At 47.2% G+C, this 25,244-nt stretch overlaps 1 protein-coding gene and 1 non-coding gene across 19 annotated transcripts in view; one reads left to right on the top strand and one right to left on the bottom strand.

Annotated features, from left to right (window-relative positions):
• CLASP1 (cytoplasmic linker associated protein 1) overlaps positions 1-25,244 on the top strand; it is a 261,428-nt gene that overhangs the window by 84,848 nt on the left and 151,336 nt on the right. For 16 of the 18 annotated variants that reach the window (XM_059927669.1, XM_059927668.1, XM_059927673.1 and 13 more), the window contains 5 exons: positions 1,204-1,282; positions 2,714-2,817; positions 3,646-3,737; positions 5,784-5,859; positions 13,165-13,262. In XM_059927669.1, the coding sequence (XP_059783652.1) occupies positions 1,204-1,282; positions 2,714-2,817; positions 3,646-3,737; positions 5,784-5,859; positions 13,165-13,262 (449 nt within the window). Of the gene's footprint in view, positions 1-971; positions 1,011-1,203; positions 1,283-2,713; positions 2,818-3,645; positions 3,738-5,783; positions 5,860-13,164; positions 13,263-25,244 lie in introns of those variants that run through there. The other 2 variants (XM_059927670.1, XM_059927671.1) reach the window with 2 other exon arrangements.
• LOC132369408 (U4atac minor spliceosomal RNA) lies at positions 525-650 on the bottom strand. The gene has a single exon (XR_009504385.1). It is a non-coding gene; the product is annotated as a U4atac minor spliceosomal RNA (small nuclear RNA).

Genomic DNA, 25,244 nt, shown 5'->3' with positions numbered 1-25,244 from the left:
GTCGTCTGTAGCTCATAAGTCATTATTTTAAAGTGTTTTCCACCGTACCATTACAGACACAAACCTATCAAACAGCTCTTTCTATAAAAAAAAATGTTAAGACCTGCGTTTTAACATTTTCACATTGCCAATCCCTTGCAAGGACCGTGCAGGTACTGTGGTGACAAGTGGGCAAATTTTAATTATTTTGTTTCGAAGCAGTGGACTTGAAGCTGACTAGCGAAACTTAAAATTCTTGCTTTTATCGGTAGCAAAACGCAGAAGCAGGGAGTTGCAAGGACTCATAATGATCCTGAAATTATATTCAGTAATTCTAGAGTAAGTTTACACAGCGCAGAAGCGCTGTCTGTTAGCAAATGGCAGCAAAGTTTGTAGGGCCCGCGAAGAAAAGAAACAAAGAAATTTAAGCCGTTTTGAAGCAGTTAGCGCCCTCTTGTAACAAAAACTAATTTCACAGCCGCATTTACGTCGTGAGGAAAAAAACTGCTTTTGAACGTTCACATCGTGGAAAAGAGAGGATTCTTTTTTCCAAAAATTGCACCGAGGTAAAGCAGAACTTTACTTGGTGCGAGTGTGTTGTATAGGCGTTAGCAGTACTGCCCTCGCTACACGCTCATCGGACAGTAACGCAACCCCAAGAAAAGGATGGTTAGTGCCGTCGCTGCCCGTGCCCCGAGCAGCAGGCGCCAACAGCGGGTAGGCTTGTGGCGACTAACTCGTGCATTCCGCCGCAGCCGCCCGGCAGCCGGCGCACCTCTGCTGATCTCAGCTCCCGAAGCTCACCATCAACTCCTCGTTTTCGGAGGCTTCGGAAGGTCGCAAAGGGGCCGCTCAGTGTTACCCAGAAGGCCACGCGCCAGCTGCGAGCTGATATGCATATGTGCTCTCCGCCGGGGCGGGGCCTGCAGGGGGCGGGGCTGCAGCGCGCTCTCCCACTCTCGAGGGCGGGCGCCCGGGACTCAGGCCGAGGCGGTGGGGTTTGATTCGTGTCTTGCCACCGACTATTTCGTGTTAGCGCTGTAAACAGCCCTTTCCGGCAAGCGGCCCCCCTCCTGACACCCGGCTTAACCCTGCGGGTCGGCGCACGCTCCGGCTCCCGGGCCGCGTCTGAGCCAGGGATGCGGAGGCGCCCCGGGAGCCGGCGGGCGAGGGCGCCGCGCCCCCCGCCGGCCGCTGACGGGGGCCCGCTGTTTGCCGTTGCAGGTGGTTCTCCTGGGCATGGACATTCTGTCCTCGCTGGTCACCCGGCTGCAGGATCGGTTCAAGGCACAGATCGGCACAGGTGAGCTCTCTCCTCCTCCAGCTCCCGGCCTTCGCTGGGTCTCGCCAAAGCTTCACTTGGCTGTACCCGCCTTCCACCCTTACCCTCTAGTCCCCCGCCCCCCAGCCCGCCCCCACCTCCTCCTGCATCTTTAGATGCCACGGCTGCTCCGCTGCCCTCGCCACCCTCCTGGGCGTGGCCGGATCTGCCACCTCCGCACACCTGCTGGCACCCCACCCGCATACCTTTCTGCTGGCTTTTTCCACCTCCCTGTGCTAGTACCAACTATTACTTTGGTTTCTTCCAATTAGCCATCAGGCTGTGGTGCCAACCAAGCCCTCCTTGTCCCTGACCCTTCCCTTTAAGAGGCATCGCTTTCTCTCTTTGAGAGTCCTGCAGATCCGATGCAGCTGTATTGTTAACAGATTATTGTTGCTATGACTGTTTTCACTTTGGTTGTAGATGTCATTTCAAGTGTGTGGTAAATGATCGCTCTTATTTTGAAGGGAGAACAGAAAGTCAGAAAAATGAAATAAAAATAACCCCACGTTCCGTAGATTAAGAGATGATTTAATTCCCGACCTCTGGGCTTTGATGATGACAGTACAAACACTAAGCGTCTGTGTTTGTGCAGGCGTTTCCTTGTAGAATTTCTCACTTTCGATTGGTACACATGTATTTGTTCTTCTGCTAACCGTCTGGTCAGTGTGCACCTTTAGATAAAGTCACGAGCTCTTCCCACTCCGGTACAAACCGCCTATCTGCAAATAAAAAAATCCCTCTTAGGAATGATGTTTTAGTAGCGTTCCATTTCCCCCGAAATTAGCTGATTGTTCGGGGCTATCTCTTGTAAAAGAAATGTGTATAGACTTTCAGAAGAAGCAAAGAAAATTGACCTCTGATACTCAGGTGCCCTTGGAGCAGCAGTGATGGCCCGCCCCCAGCCATGCGGAGGTAGGGCGGAGAGCTGCATTCTGTCTGATGAGCATGGGTGGATGTGATGTAAAAGTAAAAACAGATTGAGCCATAATGCCTGTTCCTCCCCAGCTCTCCTCCCCACTACCCCCCCTCCCCAGCAGATGCGCTGCAGCCCCTCTGTCTAACCTGGATTTCCTTTTGTGTTGACTCTTTCCTGCCAAGGTCTTCCATCGACATCCATGTTAATAGCATTTCAGCAGCTTAAAAACATGCTGGGAGCTGCCTAGAGGAAGGTGGGGTAAGGAAGAAGACAAACAGTGTGTCCATGCAAAGGATTTTTGCAGATTCGCCTAGTAGCTCCCGTGGATGGATTTGAGGAGTAAGAATAGAATTATAGGGGTTGGTGGGTTTAGAGTGATGTGCATCGTTTAGGCCAGGAGTTTGAAATATCTTGTTAATTGGAATATCCACAGTTGGTGACCACAGGCCACCAGACCAGGTTTTCATTTGATCAATTTGCATTTTAATTTCCAGTGCTGCCAAGTTTAATAGACAGACTGGGCGATGCTAAAGACTCTGTGAGGGAGCAAGACCAGGCCCTGCTGCTGAAGATCATGGATCAGGCCGCCAACCCCCAGGTGAGGCGGGGCAGGGCGGGGTCCGGGCCTGCGGGCGCGGGTGTTCCCGCAGAGCGCTGGTGGGTTTCAGAGGAAAATTTTCATGGCGTTTCATCTGGCCCCTCTTCCCTGCATAGGATATTTAAACAATAAACCACAGAAGGTATACCTTTGAATAAGTTAGTAGACTTAACATGGGTATCCAGTGCTTGGTTTGATCCATTAGAGTCGAGCTCATTAACATAACCTACTCTGCGCGTCTCTGAAAAGATGCAGCTGTGGTGTCGGGGCACTCAGAGGCCTGGCTGCAACCCTGGTCCCTGTCTGCTGGTGAGCTGGGGCTGCTGGGATGGACAGACAGGGGTCCAGCTGTCCATCGTTGGGGGGTGGGGCGGGGCGGGGCGGGGAGGCGTCAGGAAAAGCCTTCCCAGGAAAGGTAAAGCCTGCATGGGCCTGAAAAGCTGAGCAGGTGTTTGGCTTGTGGGTGGGGTGGGCACAGCTGTTCAAGCTGAGAGAGCAGTGTCAGTATGTGACCTTGGGCCTCATTTTCCTCACCCATAAAATGGGGACAATTTCACCTCCCTTTCAGGGTTGTCGGGAGAATTAAACGCAATTGTATAAAGGAATGTGTTTTGACCGTTTTTAACCTGACATACGAGCATAAGTTACTATTTTCCAGCAAGCTCTCGAGAGCGTTAAATGAGCTGGTGGAGGTGGGGAGGGCGTTGGCACCTGTTGCGACGTGTCTCCCCCCCCCCCCCCCCGACCCCCGTGAGCCCCCGTGTTGGACTGGGCTGCAGAAGCTGCCCTCTCTCCTCTCCCCCCCCACCCCGTCCTCTGCGCCTGCAGTACGTGTGGGACCGGATGCTGGGAGGCTTCAAGCACAAGAACTTCCGCACCCGGGAAGGCACGTGTCTCTGCCTGGTCGCCACACTGAACGCGTAAGTCTGGTGGGGCCTCAGGGTGTCCTCGGCTGAGCTTTTGCACCTGTAACTGTTAATTCTGAAATCATCACGAATCTACAGGAAGTTGTAGGGAAACGTCCTGGGAGGTGCCGCGCACCCACCTGTCGCCTTGCGTGTCTGTAGTGCAGGGTCCAGACCAGGAAGTTGGTGTAGATACGATCCACAGAGCTAGTTCAGGTTCTTCCAGGACGCACACGTGTCGTGTGTGCGCAGCTCTGTCACGGGTGCAGCTCCGGGTAACTCACTGCCATGTTCAAGCTGCAGACCCGTACCTCGCCCCAGGCGCCCCCATGCTGCCACTCATGTGCTCTTCAGCTCTGCGATTTTGTTATTTTATGAATGGAATCACACAGAATGTGACCATTTGAGATCGACCTTCCCCCCACCCCCCCAGCATAATTCCCTTGAGATTGCATACATCTTGTTGCCTGAACAGTAGTTTGTTCCTTTTTATTGATGAGTAGAATTCCCTGGTATAGACATATCATAGTGTGTTTAACCATTCACCTGTTGAAGGACATTTGAATATTTCCAGATTTTGGTTATTTCAAATAATGCTGTTGTGAACACACATGTACCAGTTTCTGCATGAACAGAAGTTTTCATTTCTCTTGGGTCAGTGCCCAAGAGTACAATTGCTGGGTCATTTGGTAAATTCATCTTTACTTTTAAGAGAAACTGCCAAACTATTTTCCAGAGTTGTCTGTTTCATTTTGCATTCCCACCAGCAGTGTATGAATGATTCAGTTTCTTCATTTCCTCGCTAGCATTGAATGTTACCACTGTCTTTAATTTTAACCATTTTGATATGCGTGTAGTGCTGTGTCATTGCAGTTCTAATTTGTGTTTCCCTAATGACTGTTGATGTTGAACATTTTTTTAAGTGCTTATTTGTAGGAGAGCCTTTTTTAAAATTAAAAATTACAAATCACCTTTTCTGATTACGAAAGTAATGCTGTGTATGTCACAGAAAATTTACATAAAGAAGAAAATAATTATTGTCTATAATTCTGCCACCTTCAGATAATCACTGTTAACATGTAGCATTTTGTTCCAGCCTTTAGAGTTTTATTATTTTTAAAAACAAAATGGAGATTGTAACGTTTATATTACCATATAAGTTTTTCTCTCTTAACGTGCTAGACTTTTCGGGACCATTAAATTCTGTCTCTGAAGCTTTTTTTTTTTTTTTTTTTTTTTTAATTTATTTATTTATTTTTGGCTGCACCACATGGCATGCAGCATCTTAGTTCCCCAACCAGGGATCGAACCCTGTGCCGCCAGCAGTGGAAGCACGGAGTCTTAACCACTGGACTGCCAGGGAAGTCCCTGGTCTCTGAAGCTTTTAAAAAATGTCTCTAGCCTTTGCTTACCGTAGTTCCGCTTCTAAGAATTTGTCCTAAGAGAGTACTCAGGGAGGAATCAGGGAGAGTCTTGTTGACAGAGGGTGTCTGTGACAGCGTTTAGTTCATGGCGGTGAACAGCTGGAGATGGCTGAGCTCTCCTCCAGCAGGGCAGCGTTCAGCTGGCGTCCTCTCAGCCGTTTATCACAGCCGGTCTTCAAGCGGTTATTAACTGAACGTCTGGTGTGGCAGAGAGCCGCACAGCAGGGCGATTAGGGGAGGACCCCGGGAGCCTGCGGGTGGCTGAGGGCACTGAGTTGGCCAGAGTAGGGACCACCGCTGGGTGCGTGGCGGCGTCAAGACGGCAGGACCCCACGTGGGCGAGGCTGCGGCCGCGGCCTGGCAGCGAAGGGCTGAGCCGGGTGGAAGGACCCGAGCGGGGCGGTGGCGGGGGCGGGGGGGGGCTTGTCCTGAGAGGCACTCACAGTTTAGAACTCTGGGCGGAGGGGCCGTGCGGGTGTGCGTTTAGTTTAGAAGCAGAGGGGGAGGGGTAAGGGGTGAGCCTTGGTGGGAGGTGGCGATGGGCCCCGGGAGGGAGGGAAGGAAGGGGTGAGAGGGCGGAGAGGCGGTGTGCTTTCCTGTCTTCCCACCAACAGTAAAGCACTGCTTTTGTTTTCAGCTCCGGAGCACATACCTTAACACTAAGCAAGATCGTGCCACACATATGTAACCTGCTCGGAGATCCAAACAGCCAGGTGAGTGTATTTAGTGAGGAAGAGAAATCATTGGCTGTAGACAGTGAGGGTGCATTTTGGTTCTGGGTGGGACTTTATTTCTCTCTCTAGAGCTCCGGGTGTTGGTTGAGGCGATGCGCGTTAGTGCCCAGTAGCATTTATCAGCGTCTTTGGTGGACGTGGGCCCGCTTTGCCCTCCTCTCCGCGTTGGGATGGGCCCTCACTAGCCTGTAAAGTGATGTCATCAGACCAGCCTCCAAGAGAAGGTCACTCTGGGCACCATCTCTGCAGCTAGAGGGTGGGCGTGGGGAGGGAGCGACGCTGATGGCGGAGCAGCGGCCTCCTTCTGGGGTGGGAGAGGTGGGCTGGACAGGGCCTTCGGGGGCCTCTCGGAGGTGACAGAGAGGGCCCACGTTTTGTTCTGGGCGGTGGCCACATTGGTGTATATAACTGTGGAAACACCTCAGACTGACCTGTGCATGTTATTTTATGTAAAGTAAAACAAAACCCAAAAACGTCGAAGCACCACTTCCCTGGTGTCGGGGTGGGTGGGTGGGCCTTTGGTGAGCAGTGAGCAGGCAGCCCGGGCCCCGGAAGTGCCAGTTCCCTCCCAGGTCAGTTCTGGTTATCACCCAGAGCCCTGTCTGTCACCTTGGCTCACACACATGGTTAGATAAGGGGCTGGAAATAGGAACAGTAACTTACAAAGGAAACGTACACCTGCCCAGTGAACGGCATGGGATCGGAGCGCGCAGGTGCACCGGTAGGTGGATGTTCAGTAGGAAACACTGCGGTACTGCGTGACCCCCAGTGGTCTGGATCCGGCAGATCTGTGGATGCCTGGAGGGTTGGCGGCCCCCCTCCCCGCGCAGTGTTCAGGGGTGGACGGTACGTGGTGGACAGCATCTCACTGTCAGTCTTGACTGGCGATGGCTAAAGTGCCCTCCGTAGACGACGCTGCTCTCCCTCCACCGTCCCCAGCTCCGCTCCGAGGGCCCTGGGGTCGCAGAGCCTCCCGTTCTCTCATCCTTTCTCCCTCCTCATCTCTGCCCTTGATTCCGGTTGTGTTTCCCGCTCCCTCTCTGGTGCTCTGCTGTGCTCCCTTCCCGTCGCCGGCCGCTCCTCCCGCGCTCTCGCTCGCTGCCGGGCTGTGTCCCTGGTCTCCCTCGCCTGCACCCACTTTCTTCTTTCCGTGCATCCTCTATCCAGCCTTCATTGAAAATATCTGACGTTGGAAATTTGAGTTTTAGATATTTTTATTTCCTGGATCATATTTATGTTCAGCATCAATTTAAAAATAACTGAAGCTACTTTGTATTTTTAAAATTTTTGGCTACACTGCGGCATGCAGGCTCTTTGTTCCCGGACCGGGGACCGAACCTGCACCCCCTGCATTAGAAGCGTGGACTCCTAACCACTGGGCCGCCAGGGGAGTCCCTAACTGAAGCTACTTTTAAAAAAGATTCTGAATTACCAGATGGACTACTTTGCCTTTTTGCCCCCTTAACGTCTTGTCTCCACTTTGTTTTCTGTGGAAAAAAGTCCTTTATGGGGGTCACTCCTTGAGGCTGTCACTGCTGCCACGTGGCCCCTTCGGTAGAGCAGGAGAGCCAGCTGGGCTGGTCGAGGCTCTTTGTCCCTCACTCGGGGGCCTACACTGGCCTGACAGGTGATGTGAGTATCCCCGCCGGCCTCAGAGAGGCAGCGTGCCGGGGTGAACGAGGCCGGGCTCAGTGGGCGGCTGTCAGCAGTCCGGAGTGGCAGCACCTGCGGCCAGTTTCCCACGCTGAGCATCCGAGGAGTCCTTAGGAGCGTTTACCCGCACGTGTGCGCGTGTGTGCAGACACAGACACGCGGGCCTCACCTCCCCGCACCCGGGGGCTCCACGCCCGCTCCTCTGATGCTAAATAACCCACTTAATCATCCCTCCTTCCGGGGTGCGTGTGTATGTCGCGTGTGCTTGTGCTCCTGACTTTATTTTCATTTTCTCGTCAGTCTTTCCTGCTGGTCTCTGAACCCTGAGGGTCAGGACTGCCCCTGTCTCCTCTTTATCGCCCCAGGACTGCCTTCCAGTGGCCTGAGGACTGAGTAGACTCCCCCATGGCTACTTGAGCGTTGTTCCCCCCTTAGCCATGGATGTCTCAGGCCGGAGAGGACAGTTGTGTGTTTTGCTGGTGCTGTCACTGCACTGGGCCCCCGACCTTGTGGTCGGCTTCCATCCAGCTCTCAGTCCTCTGCGGGGGTGAGTGAGTGAGTGAGTGAGTGAGTGTGTGTGTGTGTGTGTGTGTGTGTGTGTGTGTGGTGAGCCCTGCAAACAGTCCTGCCCCAGAGGCTGTGAGTCCTTTGATACTGGTCTGAATGCAGAGTGACTCAGCTTCTCAGAGCGGGCGCCCATGCCCAGGCTTTGTGTGGCTCAGGATGCTTTTGGCTGCTGAAAGTAACTCAAAATCCAACTCAGAATCACCAGAGCAGTGGGGAAAATGTATCATCCCGCGTATAGGGGGGGGCCCGAGGTAGGGAGGCCCCAGGGCCTGGTATCGGCTCAGTGACGTCCCCAGGACTGCGCGTCCCTCTCCACTTCTGCTGGGCTGCGCACCCCCTGGGCTTTGTCCTCTGCAGCTCTGCTCATGGGCCCTGCGTGGTACAGCCCAGCCGCACGCGTCTCCCGCATGCCTGGCAGATGAAAGCCCGGTGCTCCTATGCGCCTCTCCTGTTTTCTGCTTTTCTGGACTGAAAGGTTCAAACGTAGGTAGAAGTGGAGAGAATGACGAACAGCATCCCCTCGGGCCCGTCCTCTGGCCTCAGCAGCTGACCAGACGAGGCCAGTTTACTTTCATCTTTTTCCCTCCCCCACCCCCTTGTTTGGAAGCAAAATGTAGATTATTTTGAAGGAAATCTTAGACGTTGGTTCATTTAATTCTTAAATACTCTAAGGGTAAGGGCTCTCCACCCCCGCAAGCCCCCCACATAACCTTAACACCGTTATCCCCTCCTGTCCCTCAGGAATGCCTGATTCTCTGCGTCACTAAGTGCCCAGTCCACGTGCCCCTGAGTGTCCCTGCGTTTACCCTCTTCCGCAGAGTGGACGGGCGTCTTCCGGAAGCTTTGCTTAGGTTCCCTGTCGTGTCTCGTTGTGAGAGCCGCATCCCCGCATCCCGTGCCGCGGTGTTAGCCCGCTGTCAGGGAAGGGACCAGGGTTACGGGGTGGCTTTACGCTCGGGAGACGTTATCTCCCGAGCCGAGAACAGGGCCAGGGAGGACGGGGCCAGGGCATTCGAGACACCTGCTCGATGGGGAGCCCCTTTGTCAGATAGAGAGAACTCCAGTTCTGCCTGCAGACCTCTGACTTCATAGCTGCTCAGCTGGCCTAGGGCAGGCAGAGGTCGCCTCCGCAGGGCCTTCCCCAGCTGCCTGCCGTCTGTTTTGCTGAGGAGTTTGATCCGCATCTGCAGAGTCTAGAAGCATCTTGGGGTGTCTGAGGGGTCGGCGCTGATCTCAGAGCTCTCCGCAGCCGGCCCTGGGCTGGCTGGCTGGCTGGGCTTAGGGGGGTAGGGGCAGGGGAAGGAAGCCCCCGCAGAGGGTTTGACTGGCACCTGAGGAATGGGTGGGCCTGGGACATCCTCTCTGTGGGCGGGTGGCTGCGGGGGCGGGGTGGCTTTGGCCTCGAGGGGGTTTCCGGGTGCCCTCCCTGTCCCTGAGGGTGAAGTTCCCCCTGGAGTTTCCGCTGTGTAGGGGGCCCGTTCCTGGTGCCCACGTTGGGGTGCAGCGTGGTGCAGTGAGGTGACCGTGGGCCCCGGCAGGTGGCCAGCCCGCCAGGCTCCGCCCTCCTCTGTGTCACAGTCAGCAGTGGCCCTGTGAGCGAGGTCATAGATTTGAAGGCCTCAGGCTCTCTAAAGCCTTCGGCCAGGGCCCGGCAGGGGGAGCTTAATGTACGGGGCCCTGGTCTTTTGCTGTCCCGGTGGCCTGATCTCTTGGGGTCCTTTGCGTGGCGAGCCTGCGGGTGGGCGGAAGCGCGTGGGGCCCCCGTGGCGGCCTGTGGAGGGGAGCGCTGTGTGGTCCCTTCAGCCTGAACTGACTTGCTTTGAGGGGACGCCCCTTCTCAGCTGGGCTACGATACTTTCTAGTGCCACAGACAATCTGTTCTTCTGTGATTCTTGAATCAAGGGTCGTTTAGACCCTCAGATGCTCTCTGGCCCTATAGCTTTCTCAGCCTGAGGAATAGCTATTTAAAGGCTAAGGTTGCTGGTCTGGGAGATGTAGATAATACCGGTCCCACCGGCCACTGTGTTGAGTGCTTTATGCATATAAACACGGGGCACAAACCGCTGGCCTGTGTCTGTGCACATACACGTGTCTGCAGGATGACTTCATTTCATGTGTGGAGTTTGGGTTTGTGAGTTGACATTTGGGAGGCGCGTATTTCTGAGTTTCTGCAGAAGAGTGAAGGTGGGGCAGAGCTGTACCTGTGCCCCACGGCTACATGCTGGCGGCCGCCTGCCCGAGGCTGGCATCCCCCTTCCCCCGCCAGTGGGTCCCGGGCCAGGGCCATTGGTCATCGTGCACCCACCCTGCTCCACGCATCCCATTACCTGCCTGGACCGTGTAGCGCCCCCAGTTTGGCACGTAATAGGCAGTCAAATATTTGTTGAATTGAATCCATTTTTTTTCTTTCCATTATTTTTTTAAATCTCAAAGCAGCCTTCCATTTACGAAGGAGAAAATGGAGACTAAAAGAGTTCAAAACACAACATTGTAAAGCAGTTGTACTCCAATAAGGATGTATAAATGAATGAATGAATGAATGAATGAATGAATGAAAGAGTTTAAATGCTTTGTCCAAAGTTATGCAGCCTCTAAATGGCCAAGTAAGTCCTCAGGCCTACTTTGACTCTAAGGCTAGTAATTTTATTAATTGATTGGATGAATGAATGAAAGATTCTTTATATTCTATAGCGCTTTACAATTTCAGAAGTTTCACACATGATTTCATATAATCTCATAATAACCCCATTTCTCCTACCCCAGGATTGCCCCTCCCCCCTTCCCTCTCCCCATTGGCACCACTACTTTGTTCTCTATGTATGGGAGTCTCGCTCTTTTTTGTTTTATTCACTAGTTTGTTGTGTTGTTTAGATTCCACATATAAGCGATATGTTACAGTATTTGTCTTTCTCTGTCTGACTTATTTCACTTAGAAGGCTAGTCATTTCTCCACTAAATCCCTTAAACTCTTCATAGCCCAGACTTTGTAAGTAGCAGACAGGGTATCGATTGCTCTTTAAAGGGGGTCCCCAGTGTGATCTGCTCTGGCTCTGAGCAGACGTCATCACTAGAAAGTAAGCAACGGAGATGCACTTGTCACTGGTCCTTGAGACAGGGCATTGACTGCCTTTGTAAGATGTGCATGTTTCAATATGGAAGTGTTTCCTAAGATCAGAAATTATTTCCTTTCCAAAATAAACTGGTAATCTCTGTTAGTCAGCTCAGGCTGCCGTAACAAAATACCATAGACTGGGAGGCTTAAACCACGGAAGTTTGTTTCTCGCGGTTCTGGAGGCCAGCAGTCCCGGAACAGGGTGTCGGAGTGGCTGCACTCTACTGAGGGTTCTCTTCCTGGCTCGCAGACACGTAGAGCTGTCTGGTGTCTCTCTTATAAAGACGCGCCTCCTATTGTTATCAGGACCCACTCTTATGACCTCATTTAACCTTAACCACCTTCTTTACAGGCCTGTCTCTAATGGCCAACATCAACATATGAATTGTTTCCGGGGGCGGGTGGGTCACACACACAGTTTGGTGCATAGCATCAGGTTTTGGGTGAGAAGTAATAAGAACCTAGAATTTGCCTTTTTCTATCACAAGGGGGAAAATTGTAAGCAAAATTACCTATCGTATACCGCTGTTAAATCAAAGGGTAACTTGGCAGTGTTCAGAGCTGTAAACTGTTTGTACCCCTGCTTCTTTCCTCTCTCCTTCCCTCTCTGTTTCTTTGATTTCATTGCTTGAGACCAAATCTGCAGTCGTGGTTGCTCTCTTGTCTTTGCCAGCTCTCCTCCCCTCGGCACCCCTGGGCACCCCACAGGCTGGCCTTGAGTCCATTGGATTTAAAAACTTTTTTTCTTCCCACCTTTCTATTGGCAAAATTTTAGACCTATAGAAAAATGGAAAGGGTAGTATAGTGAACACCCGTATTTACCATTTAACTTTTATCACATTTGTCTTATATCTCAATGTGTATGCACACATATGTATACACACACACACACACACACACACACACACAGAGAGAAATAGACCTTTTTTCTTGAACCATTCGAAAGTATCTAGCACACGATCTTTTTACTCCTAGCTACTTCAGTGTGTGTCTGCTAACAACAGGGATATTTTTGTGTAATCACATGTTTTCACATCCAAGAAATTTAACATTGATACAACTATAATGTTTGGTATACACACAGCCCATATTCAAATTTCCCTGTTCTGTTTTTTTTGTGTGTGTGTGTGTTTTTAAGTCCATTCTGTCTCTCGAGCCTTACATATCGCGGCCTTTCTTTTCCTATCTGTGTTTGGCCAGACCGCTGCCTTGCTCTTCCTCAAGTGTATGCCTTGCTTCTCTGCTTTCATGCCTCTGCGCAGGCTGCTTACCTTGTTGGGAGCCTGTCTCATTCCATCTTTCCCTGGTAAAATGCTGTGTTTCTAAATACATTTTCAGTGGTTCCTTCCTCTTCCATAAACTGTTTCTTGGTATCCTCTGGTGTGCTGTCTCCCTTCCCTAAACTATGTGAGCTCTTTGTACTCTTCTGTGTAACATTTATTACATCCTGCCCTGTGTTAAATGTAGAATTTATGGACTTTTTTTCCCATCTCCCTTTTAGAACTATGAGCTTCTTGAACGCAGTCTCCGTGTAGCCTCTACCATCCTTTTTTGTTGCTCCCTAAGTATTTGTTTATTTGACCTACGTCCAGAATGCTTTACATGGTGTTTTATTTTTAGAATAATTCATTTATTTGTAGTGTTTTCTATTTTGGAGAGGTGGTCTGGTTTCTAGACATCGTCTTAAAGGATGGAAGGAACTAAGGGGTGTGGACTTTAGCAGGTACCTAGGGATGGGATCTGAATTTTTTCCTCCTCTTTGGAACTGTGCCCACAGAGTCAAAGCTGTCAAACACAGCTGTGTCTAGTCCCATGCCTCTGAGGGGTTGTGTTTAGAATCGCGCTGGTGAGTGGGTGATAAACTTGGGGTGTTGTATAGCCTGTTGTGTCCGCAGCAGGAAGTGCTGGGGAATGACACAGAGCAGCTGTAAGATCTCTTCTTTTACATCTAGGTTCGAGATGCAGCAATAAACAGCTTAGTGGAAATTTACAGACATGTAGGAGAACGTGTGAGGGCAGATCTCAGTAAGAAAGGATTGCCACAGTCCCGGTGAGTTCAGACTTTTTTCCTTTCTTCTGCTCTTTCCCCCTGTACTCTTTCTCAGTTAACGTCTTGGTTTGCACTGCTTATTTTGTTGTGGTAATTTTACTGAAAGAATATATGGTGAGAGGATCAGTGGATGGAGATCTCACCCAGATCACATGTCAGGGGCCCCCTTCATTCCACTTGCTCAAAAGTAAGACTTTCTCACCCAGACATCTAGCCAGGTCCCCTGCCACATACCGATTTTAGAAGCATATTTAAAAGTGTTTGGTGTTGGAAGATTCAGCATTCTCTCGGTTCATACGGTTCTACATTTTGTATACACACGACACCTAGTATAGTAGGGGCTTGGAAAATATTTGTTTGAATGAAGCCTTTCCAGGATGAGTCTGGATAGAAATTTATAAGTAATAATTCTGGAAAACATCTTTGAAATGATAGCTTTCTGGTCAGGAATGCCAGTCTCAATGTCCAAGTCTCCAGTGCAAGGAGATCAGTGTCTTACCACATCCAGGACAACTTGAGTCCACAGATGTTTCTGTCGTTTATCAAAATTTTAAGAATAATGAAAAATCACTCATCTATGATTTTACCTACGACGGAGAAATCTTACACCAAATGAATTCTAAGCCTTTTGCCCGTCCAATTCCATTGTGGGAGAAAGTGATGTGAAAATCCTGGGAAGTTAGGCCTGGATGGGACTCACAGAGCGGCTTGTCTGGGCCTGTCGCTGTGTCCACGGGAACAGCAGAGGCCCGGCGGCAGGACGTGGCTGGAGAGATCCCCGAGCTAGGAAGTCAGGGCTCAGCCTGAAGTCCTGTTCTTCATTTTCTCCACCCCGTTCCACAGCAGAGCGTACGGACTCTTGGGCACCTGGATGTGGGATGGAATGTTGACATATACAGGAGCCCCGTCTGCCGTGATGCCCCTCAGCCAGGTGTGACGGGAGTGGGCCACGTAACTTACCCTGCAGTCGGGGTGCCCGGAGCACCTGGGGGGCGGGCATCTTCCTTTGTTGAGAGCCACATCTGACCCCAGTGTTGTTCTCACCATGGCCCCTGTAATTTTTTTTTTTTTTAAGCACTACAAGACTTTATAATGGTGCTGGCAATAGTCCATGCTAGCAGACAGTGTGATCCATGAGCCCTGGGGGAGCGGTCGGCAGGGAGTGTGGCAGAGACCACCCGTGTATACCGAGAGCCTTTCAGTGGGACAGAGTCAGCAGATGAGAATACAGCGACTTTACGTGTTTTTTACAAGAGGCAATCTGTGAGAACAGGGGTTTTTAATTCCTGTATTTCATGAACCTCACCCTTCTGGTCTTTGAATAGATGGTGAGAACACTTAGGAGGGAGCTGCACTAGAAAGTACTGACCGGGCTGTTAGGGAAAACTGGAGGGTGCAGATGAGCAGGAGGGCAGCGGCGGGTGTAGGGGTGGCTGTTCAGTGACGACGTCACCAGCATCGTCGGGGAAGCAGGCCTTGGGCAGCGAGACCCTCTCCTGCTCCCGCCCGGCGTCACCACGCTGAGTAGCTCACGGTGAGCCTAGGCCGTGACCGGCCCCGTCTTCCCCATGGGATTCGGGGGTCGTGTCCGTCGGTCGCTCTAGCAGCCGACGGCGGGGAGGCGACATGGTGAAACTGAGATCGAGAGAGCTGAGCACAGCTGAGGCAGCTCACTCCGCAGGCCTGCTTGCAGGGGCGGCCCGGGGGCTTGGATGTGGGGGGCTTCCACCATCTCCACAGAGTGGGCTGGGGGTGGGGGGGTCTCTTGCTGCAGCCCAGCCGGGGCGTGGCTGCCCGCCTGCTTTCCCGCGGGGGTCTGGCAATTGCGGAGCCTTAGGCCGGGGGTGCCTGGGTGACCAGCGCCCGTAAACCCTGCACTCAGACTCAACGAGCTCTCCCGGTGGCCGGCGTTCCCACCCGCGGCGTCACAGCTTGTGGCTGGGGAATTCAGCGTGTGACTCTAGTGGGAAGCTTGCTCGGGTTTCTGTGGACTTCACCCCACACACCCTTTCTCTTTGCTGATTTTCTTTGTGCGCTTTTACCGTAATGATCACAGCTGGGAGTGTGGCTCTGTGCTGAGGCCTGTGAGTCCTCCTAGTGAACCGTGAAACCTGGGGTGGTCTTGGGGACCCCCCCACGGAGAGTGGTTCAGGTAAGGTCCCGCCCAGAGCTGGGGTTAGAACCTTCTCTTCCAGATTCCCAGTCACGTGGTTTCTTCCCCCCCCGTCACCCCCCACCCCCTTTTAAAAAGAAAATATTAAATAAATATTAAAAAGAAGCTACAGAAGAGTTAGAGCCTCTGTGAACAGGAATAAGAGTTTCCATTATCTCATGTTAGCTAAAATCCTTCCTAAAAATTCTGGACCGAAAGGAGAGGGTGAGCGAGCCTAAGGAAATGGACCCACATCTTTACAGCCATTATTGTAAAAATCTGGCAGACACACAGTGCTTGGAGAACTAGGCTGTTAGTTCTTTACAAACTGTAGTGAAAGGATCGGAAACTTCATGTTTCTTTGTATTTATGATAGGATCTCACACTGTGAGGGCCAGAGGCTCCGGCCGCCACCTTAATTTTGTTGGGGACTGTCTCCAAATGGAACAAGACATGGAAAGGATCTCCTACCGTTGTTTGGGAAATTCAGTATCTGCTATGTGTGGCTCCAAGTGACTGACTGGAATACTTGAATATTCTAGACTTCTTTTATGTCATTACAGGGTTTTTTTGTTACTATGTGAGAACACAGGAGAGTCTTCAGCTTGGCAAGATTCCATAGCACTAACAAAACATTGTGGAATTTGCTTAATGTTTTCTAAAACTTGCGTTTAGTCCTGGAATAAAAACGTTATCCTCTTCCGAGTTTGTTTATTGAGTGAGTGCTATATTTGAGAAGAAGATTAATTGAATCTCTAGGAAACACGTGATGAAAAAGAATGCCTTCCTAATGTCAGCTACCTGACTTAGGGAATGAGAGTAATGATCTGATTTTGGCGGTAGTTTTCTTTGCCCATTTCACAGCTGGGAAAAGAGACTCGTACGTTCTCAGCTTCACTTTGGAGGAGCTGGAATCATGCTTCGGGGCCATGTGTTCAGTAGTTATTGGAGTATGTCATCTGCTGGCTAAAGTCACGTTCCTCCCGAGAAGGGAGTGGAGAGGTTCGGCCCAGTCTTCATTTTAGGAGGTGTGTCCCCTCCGTGGGGTGTCAGCACAGCTGAGCTGCGAACTTCATCAGCGTAGTATTTGGCCATTTTCCGTTGTTTTACACGTATTGTTTTCACAGTTCACACACGTGATGTGTTCAGAAAACAAGTACTACCGGATTCACTTCTAGCTGTCCGTTATACGAGGCCATACGCTGTAGGATATTTGTGAGGTGTGCTTGGAACTAAGGAAAACGTCAGTAGGTGCCCTGTCACTCACTACCCAAGGCTTCCCTTCACAGACAGGTGCTGTCAGCCTGCGTGCACACTCACTGTCACCCCACTGTATGTGCCAGAATATATTTCCATTCCATATGGTGTATTTTAGTTTCTGAAGCTTTGGTAAAAAGATCACTGGTGTTAACTTTCTTCTGGAACCATCACCTGGGAACCAAGCTCCTGAAACAGCAGCAGCCTTAGATCTGATGATAGTTTAAGATAGAACTGAAGCATGTCAGTGGATGCATTGTAACTATTTGTTAAACTTTTCCTTCCTGTGAACCTACAGTTTTGAATAGCTCTCATAATATTTGTTCATAAAAATTGCATAAACATTCACTAGCCATTATTATCTCATGATTGTATTGTTAAGGGGAGAATTGAGGCTTTCTTATTTTTAATTTTAATTTGCTTGCTAAAGCTTTGGTGTTATAGGGAGGGCCCAGGGCAAAAGCAGATGAGAAATGTGCTCTGTAATACCCCCTCTCATTTTAAAATTTTATTTTCTGTCATTCATACAGAGAGAGTTGACTGGGTTTACAAGATACATTGAAAAAGGCAATTCCTTATCTCTCCTGCCATTTTTCCTTAGAGGCAAACGCCGTCAACTGTTTTTACTGACTGTGTTGTATCTGTTGCTCTGCCTCTAAATACTGCGCATGCACTGCTGTTGCTTAGTTTTGTGTCAATCTAAGAATTTTACTTCACGTTACGGAGGGTGAATTTCAGCTCTCTTTCCTCCTACCCTCCCTCAGGTGCACTTACCGTCTCCTCGTCCACCAAACGTAGTCATGTTTCCATTTTGATTAGGACAACGTTTAGTTGATTCTCTGGCTGTGTATGCTGTTCACAGCTCCCTCTTTATGTTCGGTGAACTTTGATGACTCTGTCGTCGCTCCCCGCCCCCCGTGCACGCTGTTTCCCTGGGTTAGCGTCTTACCTTCGTCTGCGTGGTTGTCTGCATGCTCCTCTTGCACCAGTGCTGTCTACCCACTGCCGTACGAGTCAGGGACGTCTCCTCGGGCCCGCCCTCCCAGTCCACGGCCGCCGCCTCCACTGCCTCCCGCTTACTTTATCATCCTCCGGGGACTGCACCGCACCTTTCTCTGCAGGTGCACCTGCTGTTTCTTGGAGACGACGTCCTTCTTGGTTTTGTCCCTCATCGTAGTGGTGCGTATCCTCCAGTAGCTTTCTGAGAAAAGATGTGGAGAAGGAAAGTTTTTTGAGTCTGAGAATATTTTTATTCTATCTTGGTACTGATAGTTTGTCAGGGTTTAGAGATCTAGGTTGGAAGTCCTTTTTTTCCTCCAGAATGTTGAAGTTTGTGCCCCCGCTCCCCTGCTTGTGTCCCAGCTTTCAGTGTTGCTAGTCAGAACCCAAAGTCATTCTGATTCTTTATCGTATGTCGAGAACTTCGGTTCTCTTTGTCCTCACCGTCTGTCTGAAGCTTTATGATGATGGGTCTTATACGAGACTCTTTTCATTTCTTGTTGTGCACTTGGAGGGCCTTTCAGGCTGGAACCTCATACTGTCTAGACCTGGGCAAGTTTCTTTAAAAATATAATGACCGCTTGGACTAGTTGGTCTTCTGATTCTCTTATTTTTCTCTTTCATTTATAGCTTCACAATTTTGCCCTGTGAGTAATGCTTCTGTGAAAATGGGTGTACAAATATCTGTCCCATCCCCTGCTTTCAGTCCTTTTGGGTGTGAGCTTTTTGAGGAACCGCCATTCTGTGCTGCAGCTGCTGCACCATTCTGCATTCCTGCCAGCAGTTGTTACCTCCTGTTGTGTTGTGTTGTGTTGTGTTGTGTTGTGTTGAATAGCCGTCCTAATGAGTTTCTCGTTGTGATTTTGATCCTCATGGAATCTTTGTGGGACCTTTGTTGAAAATCAGCTGACCACTAATACAAAGGTTTCTTGGGAATTCCCTGGTGGTCCAGTGGTTCAGAGAGCCCAGGTTCAATACCTGATCAGGGAACAAAATCCCATAAGCCACGCGGGGTGGCCAAAAAAAAAAATTTCTTTCTGTAATCTCAGTTCTATTCCATTGATCTGTATGCCTGTCCTTCTACTGGTAGCACACTGTCTTGATTAATTTAACTTTGTAGTAACTTTTGAAATCCACGTTTGTTCTTTTAAAGGTTGTTTTGGCTGTTCTGGGTGCTTTTTGTGTCCATGTGAATTTTATGATGTATTTGTCAATTTCTGCCAAAAAGGACAGCTGGGATTTTGGTAGGAGCTGAATCTGTAACGAGTTTGGGGAGTGTTGCCATCTTAACTACATTGCCCTCCGATCCATGAACGTGGAATGTCTTCCCATTTTTAAGAGTCTTTCATTACTTTCAGCAGTTGCTTAGTAGTGTCCAGTGGACACGTCTTACACTTCCTTTGTTAAATTAATTCCTGTGTACTTTCTTTTGGTGCTATTGTAAGCAGAATTTTTAAATTTCAATTTCAGATGGTTCGTTGTTAAGGTAGGGAAATACAATTGATTTTTTTGTATCGATCTTGAATCCTGCAACCTTGCTGAACTCCCTGGTTCTAATGGTTTGCCGTGGACTTCTTGGGGTTTTTAAATACAAGATATGTCGTCTGCCAGTAGAGAGAGTTTATTTCTTCCTTCCCAATCTAGGTGCCTTTTATTCCTCTTTTTTTGCCTAAAAGCCCTGGCTGGCACTTCCAGTAAGATGTTGAATAGAAGTGCTGAGAGGGGACGGCATTGTCCTGTCCCTGATCTTAGAAGAAAAGCTTTCAGTCTCACACCATATTTTATAATGTTAGCTTTGGGTTTTTTTCTGTATGACTTTATGAGGTTGATAAAGTTTTATTCCTAGTTTCTTGAGTGTTTTTGTCATGAAAGGATGTTGGATTTTGTCAAATACTTTTTCCGCATCTACTGAGATGATTATGTAACTTTGTTTTTTATTCTGTTGATATGTTGTATTATATTAATTGAGTTTCAGACATTAAACCAACTCTGCATTCCTAGGGCAAATCCCACTTGGTTATGGTGTACAACTCTTTATTTCTGCTGGATTCATAAGGAGTTATCGGTCTGTACTTTTATTATGATGTCTTTTCTGGTTTTGTTGTTACTGTAATATTAGCCTCATAGAAAGCATTCCCTCCTCTTCTATTTTTTAGGGGTATATATATATGTTTCTTTAATTAGTAGACTTATTTTTAGAGCAGTTTTCGTTTTATAGAAAAACTGACTGGAAAGGACAGGAGAGTTCCCTTATTCTCTCCTCCCCCGCCCACAGTTTCTCCCAGTCTCATCTCTATTTTGAAAGCGTTTGTGAAGGATTGGTGCTAATTCTTTTTTAAACATTTGTTAGAATTTACCAAAGGTGAAGCCATTTGGGCCTGGGCTTTGCTTTAGGGATGCATTTTTGATTCCTGAATTCAATTTCTTTACTTGTTATAGGTCTATTCAGATTTTGTTTTTTCTTGTGTCAGTTTTGGTAGTTTGTGTCTGTCCAGGAATTTGTCCATTTTATCTAAGTTATCTAATTTTTCACATACTGTTGTTCATAGTGTTCTCTTGTGATCCTTTTTATTTTTGTAAGGACAGTGGTAGTGTGCATTCTTTCATATTTTTATTTCAGTAATTTGAGTCTTCTTTCTTCTGATCTATCTAGCTAAAGGTTTCTCAGATTTGTTGATCAAAGAACTGACTTTTGGTTTGTTGATTTTCTCTATTGTTTCTCTCTTCCCTATTTCATATATTTCTACTCTAATCTTTGTTATTTCCTTCCTTTTGCTTGATTTGCTTTGCTTTTTTTTTTCCTCTCAGTTTTTTAAGGTGAAGGTTAAGTTATTGATTTGAGATTTTTGTTTTAATATAGGCATTTATTTGGCTGCATTTCATAAGTTTTGGTATGTTGTGCTTTTTTTTTTTGAAGTATAGTTGATGTACAATGTTACATAAGTTACAGGTGTACAATACAGTGATTCACAATTTTTAAAGGTTATACTCCATTTATAGTTATTATAAAATACTGGCTATATTTCCTTTGTTGTACAATATATCTTTATAGCTTATTTTATACCTAATAGTTTGTACCTCTTAATGCCCCTATATTGCCCCTCTCCCTTTCCTCTTCCCACTGGTAACCACTAGTTTGTTCTCTACATCTGTGAGTCTGTTTGTTTGTTTGTTTGTTATATTCACTAGTTTTTTTTTTTTTCGATTCCACATATAAGTGATATCATACAGCATTTGTCTTTCTCTGTCTGATTTATTTCACTTGGTATGTTGTACTTTCATTTTCATTCATCTCAAAGTGGTATCTAATTTCCCTTTTATTTTCATCTTTGACCTGTTTGTTATTAGGGCTGTTTTGTTAAATTCCTACATTATTTGTAACTTTCCCATTTCTATTTGTTATTCATTTCTAATTTTATCCTATTGCGGTCACAGATCATAATTTCTGTGTTCTGTGTTTTCGGTTCTTTGAAGTTTATCGGGGCTTGTTTTATTGCCCAACATGTGGTCTGTCCTGGAGAATGTTCCATGTGCACTTGAGAAGAATCTGTATTTGAAATGTGCAATATTGAAGTCTTCTGTTAATACTGATGAATTACCTAGTTCTCTCTTCAGTTCTGTCACTTTTTGTTTCATATATTTTGGGGCTCTGTTCTTAGGTGCCTATAATTATGTCTTTCTGATACATTGATCCTTTTATCACTGTAAAAATGTCCTTCTTTGTCCCTGGTAGGAATTTTTGTCTTGAAGTCTATACTGTCTGATATTACTATAGACACCCTAGGTCTGTTTTGAACACTGTTTGCATGGATTATCTTTTTATATCCTTTTACTTTCAACCTTTGTGTCCTTGTGTCTAAAATGAATCTCTCGTAGATAGCATGTAGTTGGGTCTTATTTGTTTATTCAGCCTGAAAATCTTTGCCATTTAATTGAAATGTTTAATCCATTCATATTTAATGTAATACTGATAAGGTAGACTTTATTTCTGCTATTTTATTTTGCTCTTTGTGTTCTGTATGTTATGACTTTCTTGTTCCTGTATCCTTTCATTACTGCCTTATTTTGTAATAAATAGATATTTTCTAGTGTGCCAGTTTAATTTTCTTGCCGTTTGTTTTATGGAATTATTAGTGTTTGTTCTGGGGATTTCAATTAATATCTTAAATTATAGCAGTCTAGTTTGAATTATTATTCTTAATTCTAGTATTAAAAACTTTACTCCTACATAGCCCTATTTTCTCCCCTCCTCTCTGTTGCTATTCTTGTTATACAAATTACACCTTTGTACATTATAAGCTAGCCAACATAGAGTTTTTTTGTTTTTTTGTTTTTAATTTATTTTATTTATTTTTGGCTGTGTTGGGTCTTCATTGCTGTGTGCGGGCTTTCTCTAGTTGCGGCGAGCGGGGGCTACTCTTCATTGTGCTGCGCGGGCTTCTCATTGCAGTGGCTTCTCTTGTTGTGGAGCACGGGCTCTAGGCACATGGGCTTCAGTAGTTGTGGCACCTGGGCTCAGTAGTTGTGGCTCGTGGGCTCTAGAGCGCAGGCTCAGTAGCTGTGGCGCATGGGCTTAGTTGCTCCACGGCATGTGGGATCTTCCCGGACCAGGGCTCGAACCCGTGTCCCCTGCATTGGCAGGTGGATTCTTAACCACTGCGCCACCAGGGAAGCCCCAACATAGAGTTTTATAATTATTGCTTTATGCAGTGTCCTTTTAAGTCATGTAGGACCAGAGAAGAGTTAACAACAAAATATAACATTTGTACTGTCTTTTATGTTTACCTGTGTTTTATATTTACCTTTGTAGTTTTTCATCATCTCTTGTGATGTGTGGGGGATTGGTTCCAGGACCCCCTGTGGTTGCCAAATATCCATGGATGCTCGAGTCTCTTATATAAAGTGGCGTAGTATTTGCATATAACTTATGTACATCCTCTTGTGTGTTTTAAATCATACCTAGGTTACTTATAATACCTAAACACAATGTAAATCCTATGTAAATAGTTGCTGGCATGTGGCAAATTCAAGTTTTCTTTTTGGGAACTTTCTAAAGTTAAAAAAAAATCTTTTTGGTCCACGGTTGCTGGAACCCCCAGATGTGGAACCCACGAATATGGAAGGCTGACTGAACTTTTACTGGTGTTCTTTATGTCTTCATGTTGATTTGGGCTCTTGTACTGTGTTCTTTCATTTCAATTCGAAGGAGTCTTATTTTATTTTTCACTTATCAAGAAATGTCCTAAATGCTCCTTCATCCCCCGCCAATGCCCCAAGTCTGCACTTTATTATATTGGTAGTATGGCTTCATGTAAAGACTGAAGTGTCTTTGGTCCAGAGAGGATTCTCCGCTTCATTTTTGAAGGGTGATTTTGTTGGATATAGAATTCTTGGTTGAGATTTTTAGTTTCAGGACTTTGAATATATTATCCCACAGCTGCCTGGCCTCCATTGTTTTTTGTTTCTTTTTTAACATCTTTATTGGAGTATAATTGCTTTACAATGGTGTGTTAGTTTCTGCTTTATAACAAAGTGAATCAGCTATGCATATACATATATCCCCATATCTCCTCCCTCTTGCGTCTCCCTCCCACCCTCCTTATCCCACCCCTCTAGGTGGTCATAAAGCACTGAGCTGATCTCTCTGTGCTATGCAGCTGCTTCCCACTAGCTATCTATTTTACATTTGCCTCCACTGTTTTTAATGAAAAATGAGTTACTAATCTTACTGGGGAGCCCTTGTACGTGATGAATGGCTTCCCTATTGTTGTTTTCAAGGTGTTCTCTTTGTCTTTTCTTTTAATCCTTTGCTTATTATGTGTCTAGGTTAGGATCTCTTTAAGTTTATCCCATTGGGAGTTTGTTGAGCTTCATGAATTTAGAATGTTTTTGGTCATTATTTCTTCATATATTCTTTCTGTCCTTTTTCCTTTCCCCTCTCCTTCTGGGATTCCCATTAAGTGTATGTTGGTATAGTAAGAAGATAATCTCTGAGGCTCTGTTTGTTTATTTATTTATTTTTCCTGTTCATTTTTCTTCTGCTTCTCAGGCATGATAGTGTCAATTGACTCATCTGCAAGTTTGCTGCTGCTTTTTCTCCCAAATCACTGAAATCACTGTTGAGCCTCTCTAGTGAATTTTTATTTTTATTTTTTAAAAAAATTTATTTATTTTATTTATTTATTTTTTGGTTGTGTTGGATCTTCGTTGCTGCATGCGGGCTTTCTCTAGTTGCAGTGAAAGGGGGCTACTCTTTGTTGCAGTGCATGGGCTTCTTGTTGTGGTGGCTTCTCTTGTTGCGGAGCACGGGCTCTAGGTGCACAGGCTTCAGTAGTTGTGGCACACGGGCTTCAGTAGTTGTGGCTCGTGGGCTGTAGAGTGCAGGCTCAGTAGTTGTGGTGCATGGGCTTAGTTGCTCCGTGGCACGTGGAATCTTCCCGGACCAGGGCTTGAACCTGTGTCCCCTGCATTGGCAGGCGGATTCTTAACCACTGTGCTGTCAGGGAAGCCCTGAATTTTTAATTTTAGTTGTTTATGAATGTTTAATTTCATTTCGAGAATTTCTGTATGATTCTTATATTTTCTATCTCTTCATTGATATTCTCTATTTGGTGAGACCTTGGTTCTTATATTTTCTTTACTTCTTTAGAAATAATTTCCTTTATTTCTTTAAACATATTAATAATGGTTGATTTCAAGTATTCATCTAGTTAGTCCTTTAATGATAGTTTCCGTGACTGATTTTTCCCACCGTGGATGGGCCATGTTTACTTGTTTCTTTATGTGTCTCATAATTTTTTGTTGAAACTGTTGAGTTAAAATTATGTATTGTGGCAACTTTGGAAATCACATTCTTCACCCCTCCCCAGGCTTGCTGTTGTTGGTGTTTATTGTTTTTGTTGCTCATTGCTTGTTTAGTGACTAATCTGAACTAATGCTGTAAAATCTGTATTTTTTGGTTGTGTGTGGTTACTATAGTCATCTGTGCTTGTTTAGGTTAGCATTCAGCTGATGATTGGACAGGGGTTTCCTTCAGTGCCTTTGCTGAAGGCTCCGTATGTTGGGACGTGCTTTCAGTGTTCTGGCAGGCAGTTTATTCGTTCCTGCCTTTATGTCTCTGTACCACCTGCTTGTGCAGAATCTCAAGGTCAGCCAGAGGTGAGACGTTAGTGCCTTGGGTCATTCTCAGGCATGCACACAGCCTTGCCCATATACGTGATCTTCTAGATTCCCAGGAATGTGTCAGAGCTTTTCAAAGTTTCCTGAGAACGTCTCATCCTCCAGTTTTTCCTTACAAGTTTTTTGGTCAGTTTCTTTGTCCCAGCGGTTATTGCCATGTTAAATAGTCGTTGTGGATTCTTTTTGATTGTGGCCTCAGGGAAAAGGGTCTCACGCTGAGCATGCTCTGAGTGAGGTGCGATAAAGACAAGCCCTGTGAATGGGGGTTCAGGGATATGCCAGACAGGTCAGATAATGACAGTTCTCTGGGAATGGGGATTCTTAGGGGCTCCAGACTTGTTCAACTTTTTCTAGTGGTTGTGAGGCTGTTGGTTTTCAGCCTGAGTTGAGACGGA

Source organism: Balaenoptera ricei, chromosome 7 (assembly GCF_028023285.1).
Source record: "Balaenoptera ricei isolate mBalRic1 chromosome 7, mBalRic1.hap2, whole genome shotgun sequence".
Taxonomy (NCBI): Eukaryota; Metazoa; Chordata; class Mammalia; order Artiodactyla; family Balaenopteridae; genus Balaenoptera; species Balaenoptera ricei.
This window is presented reverse-complemented; position numbering and strand designations above follow the sequence as displayed.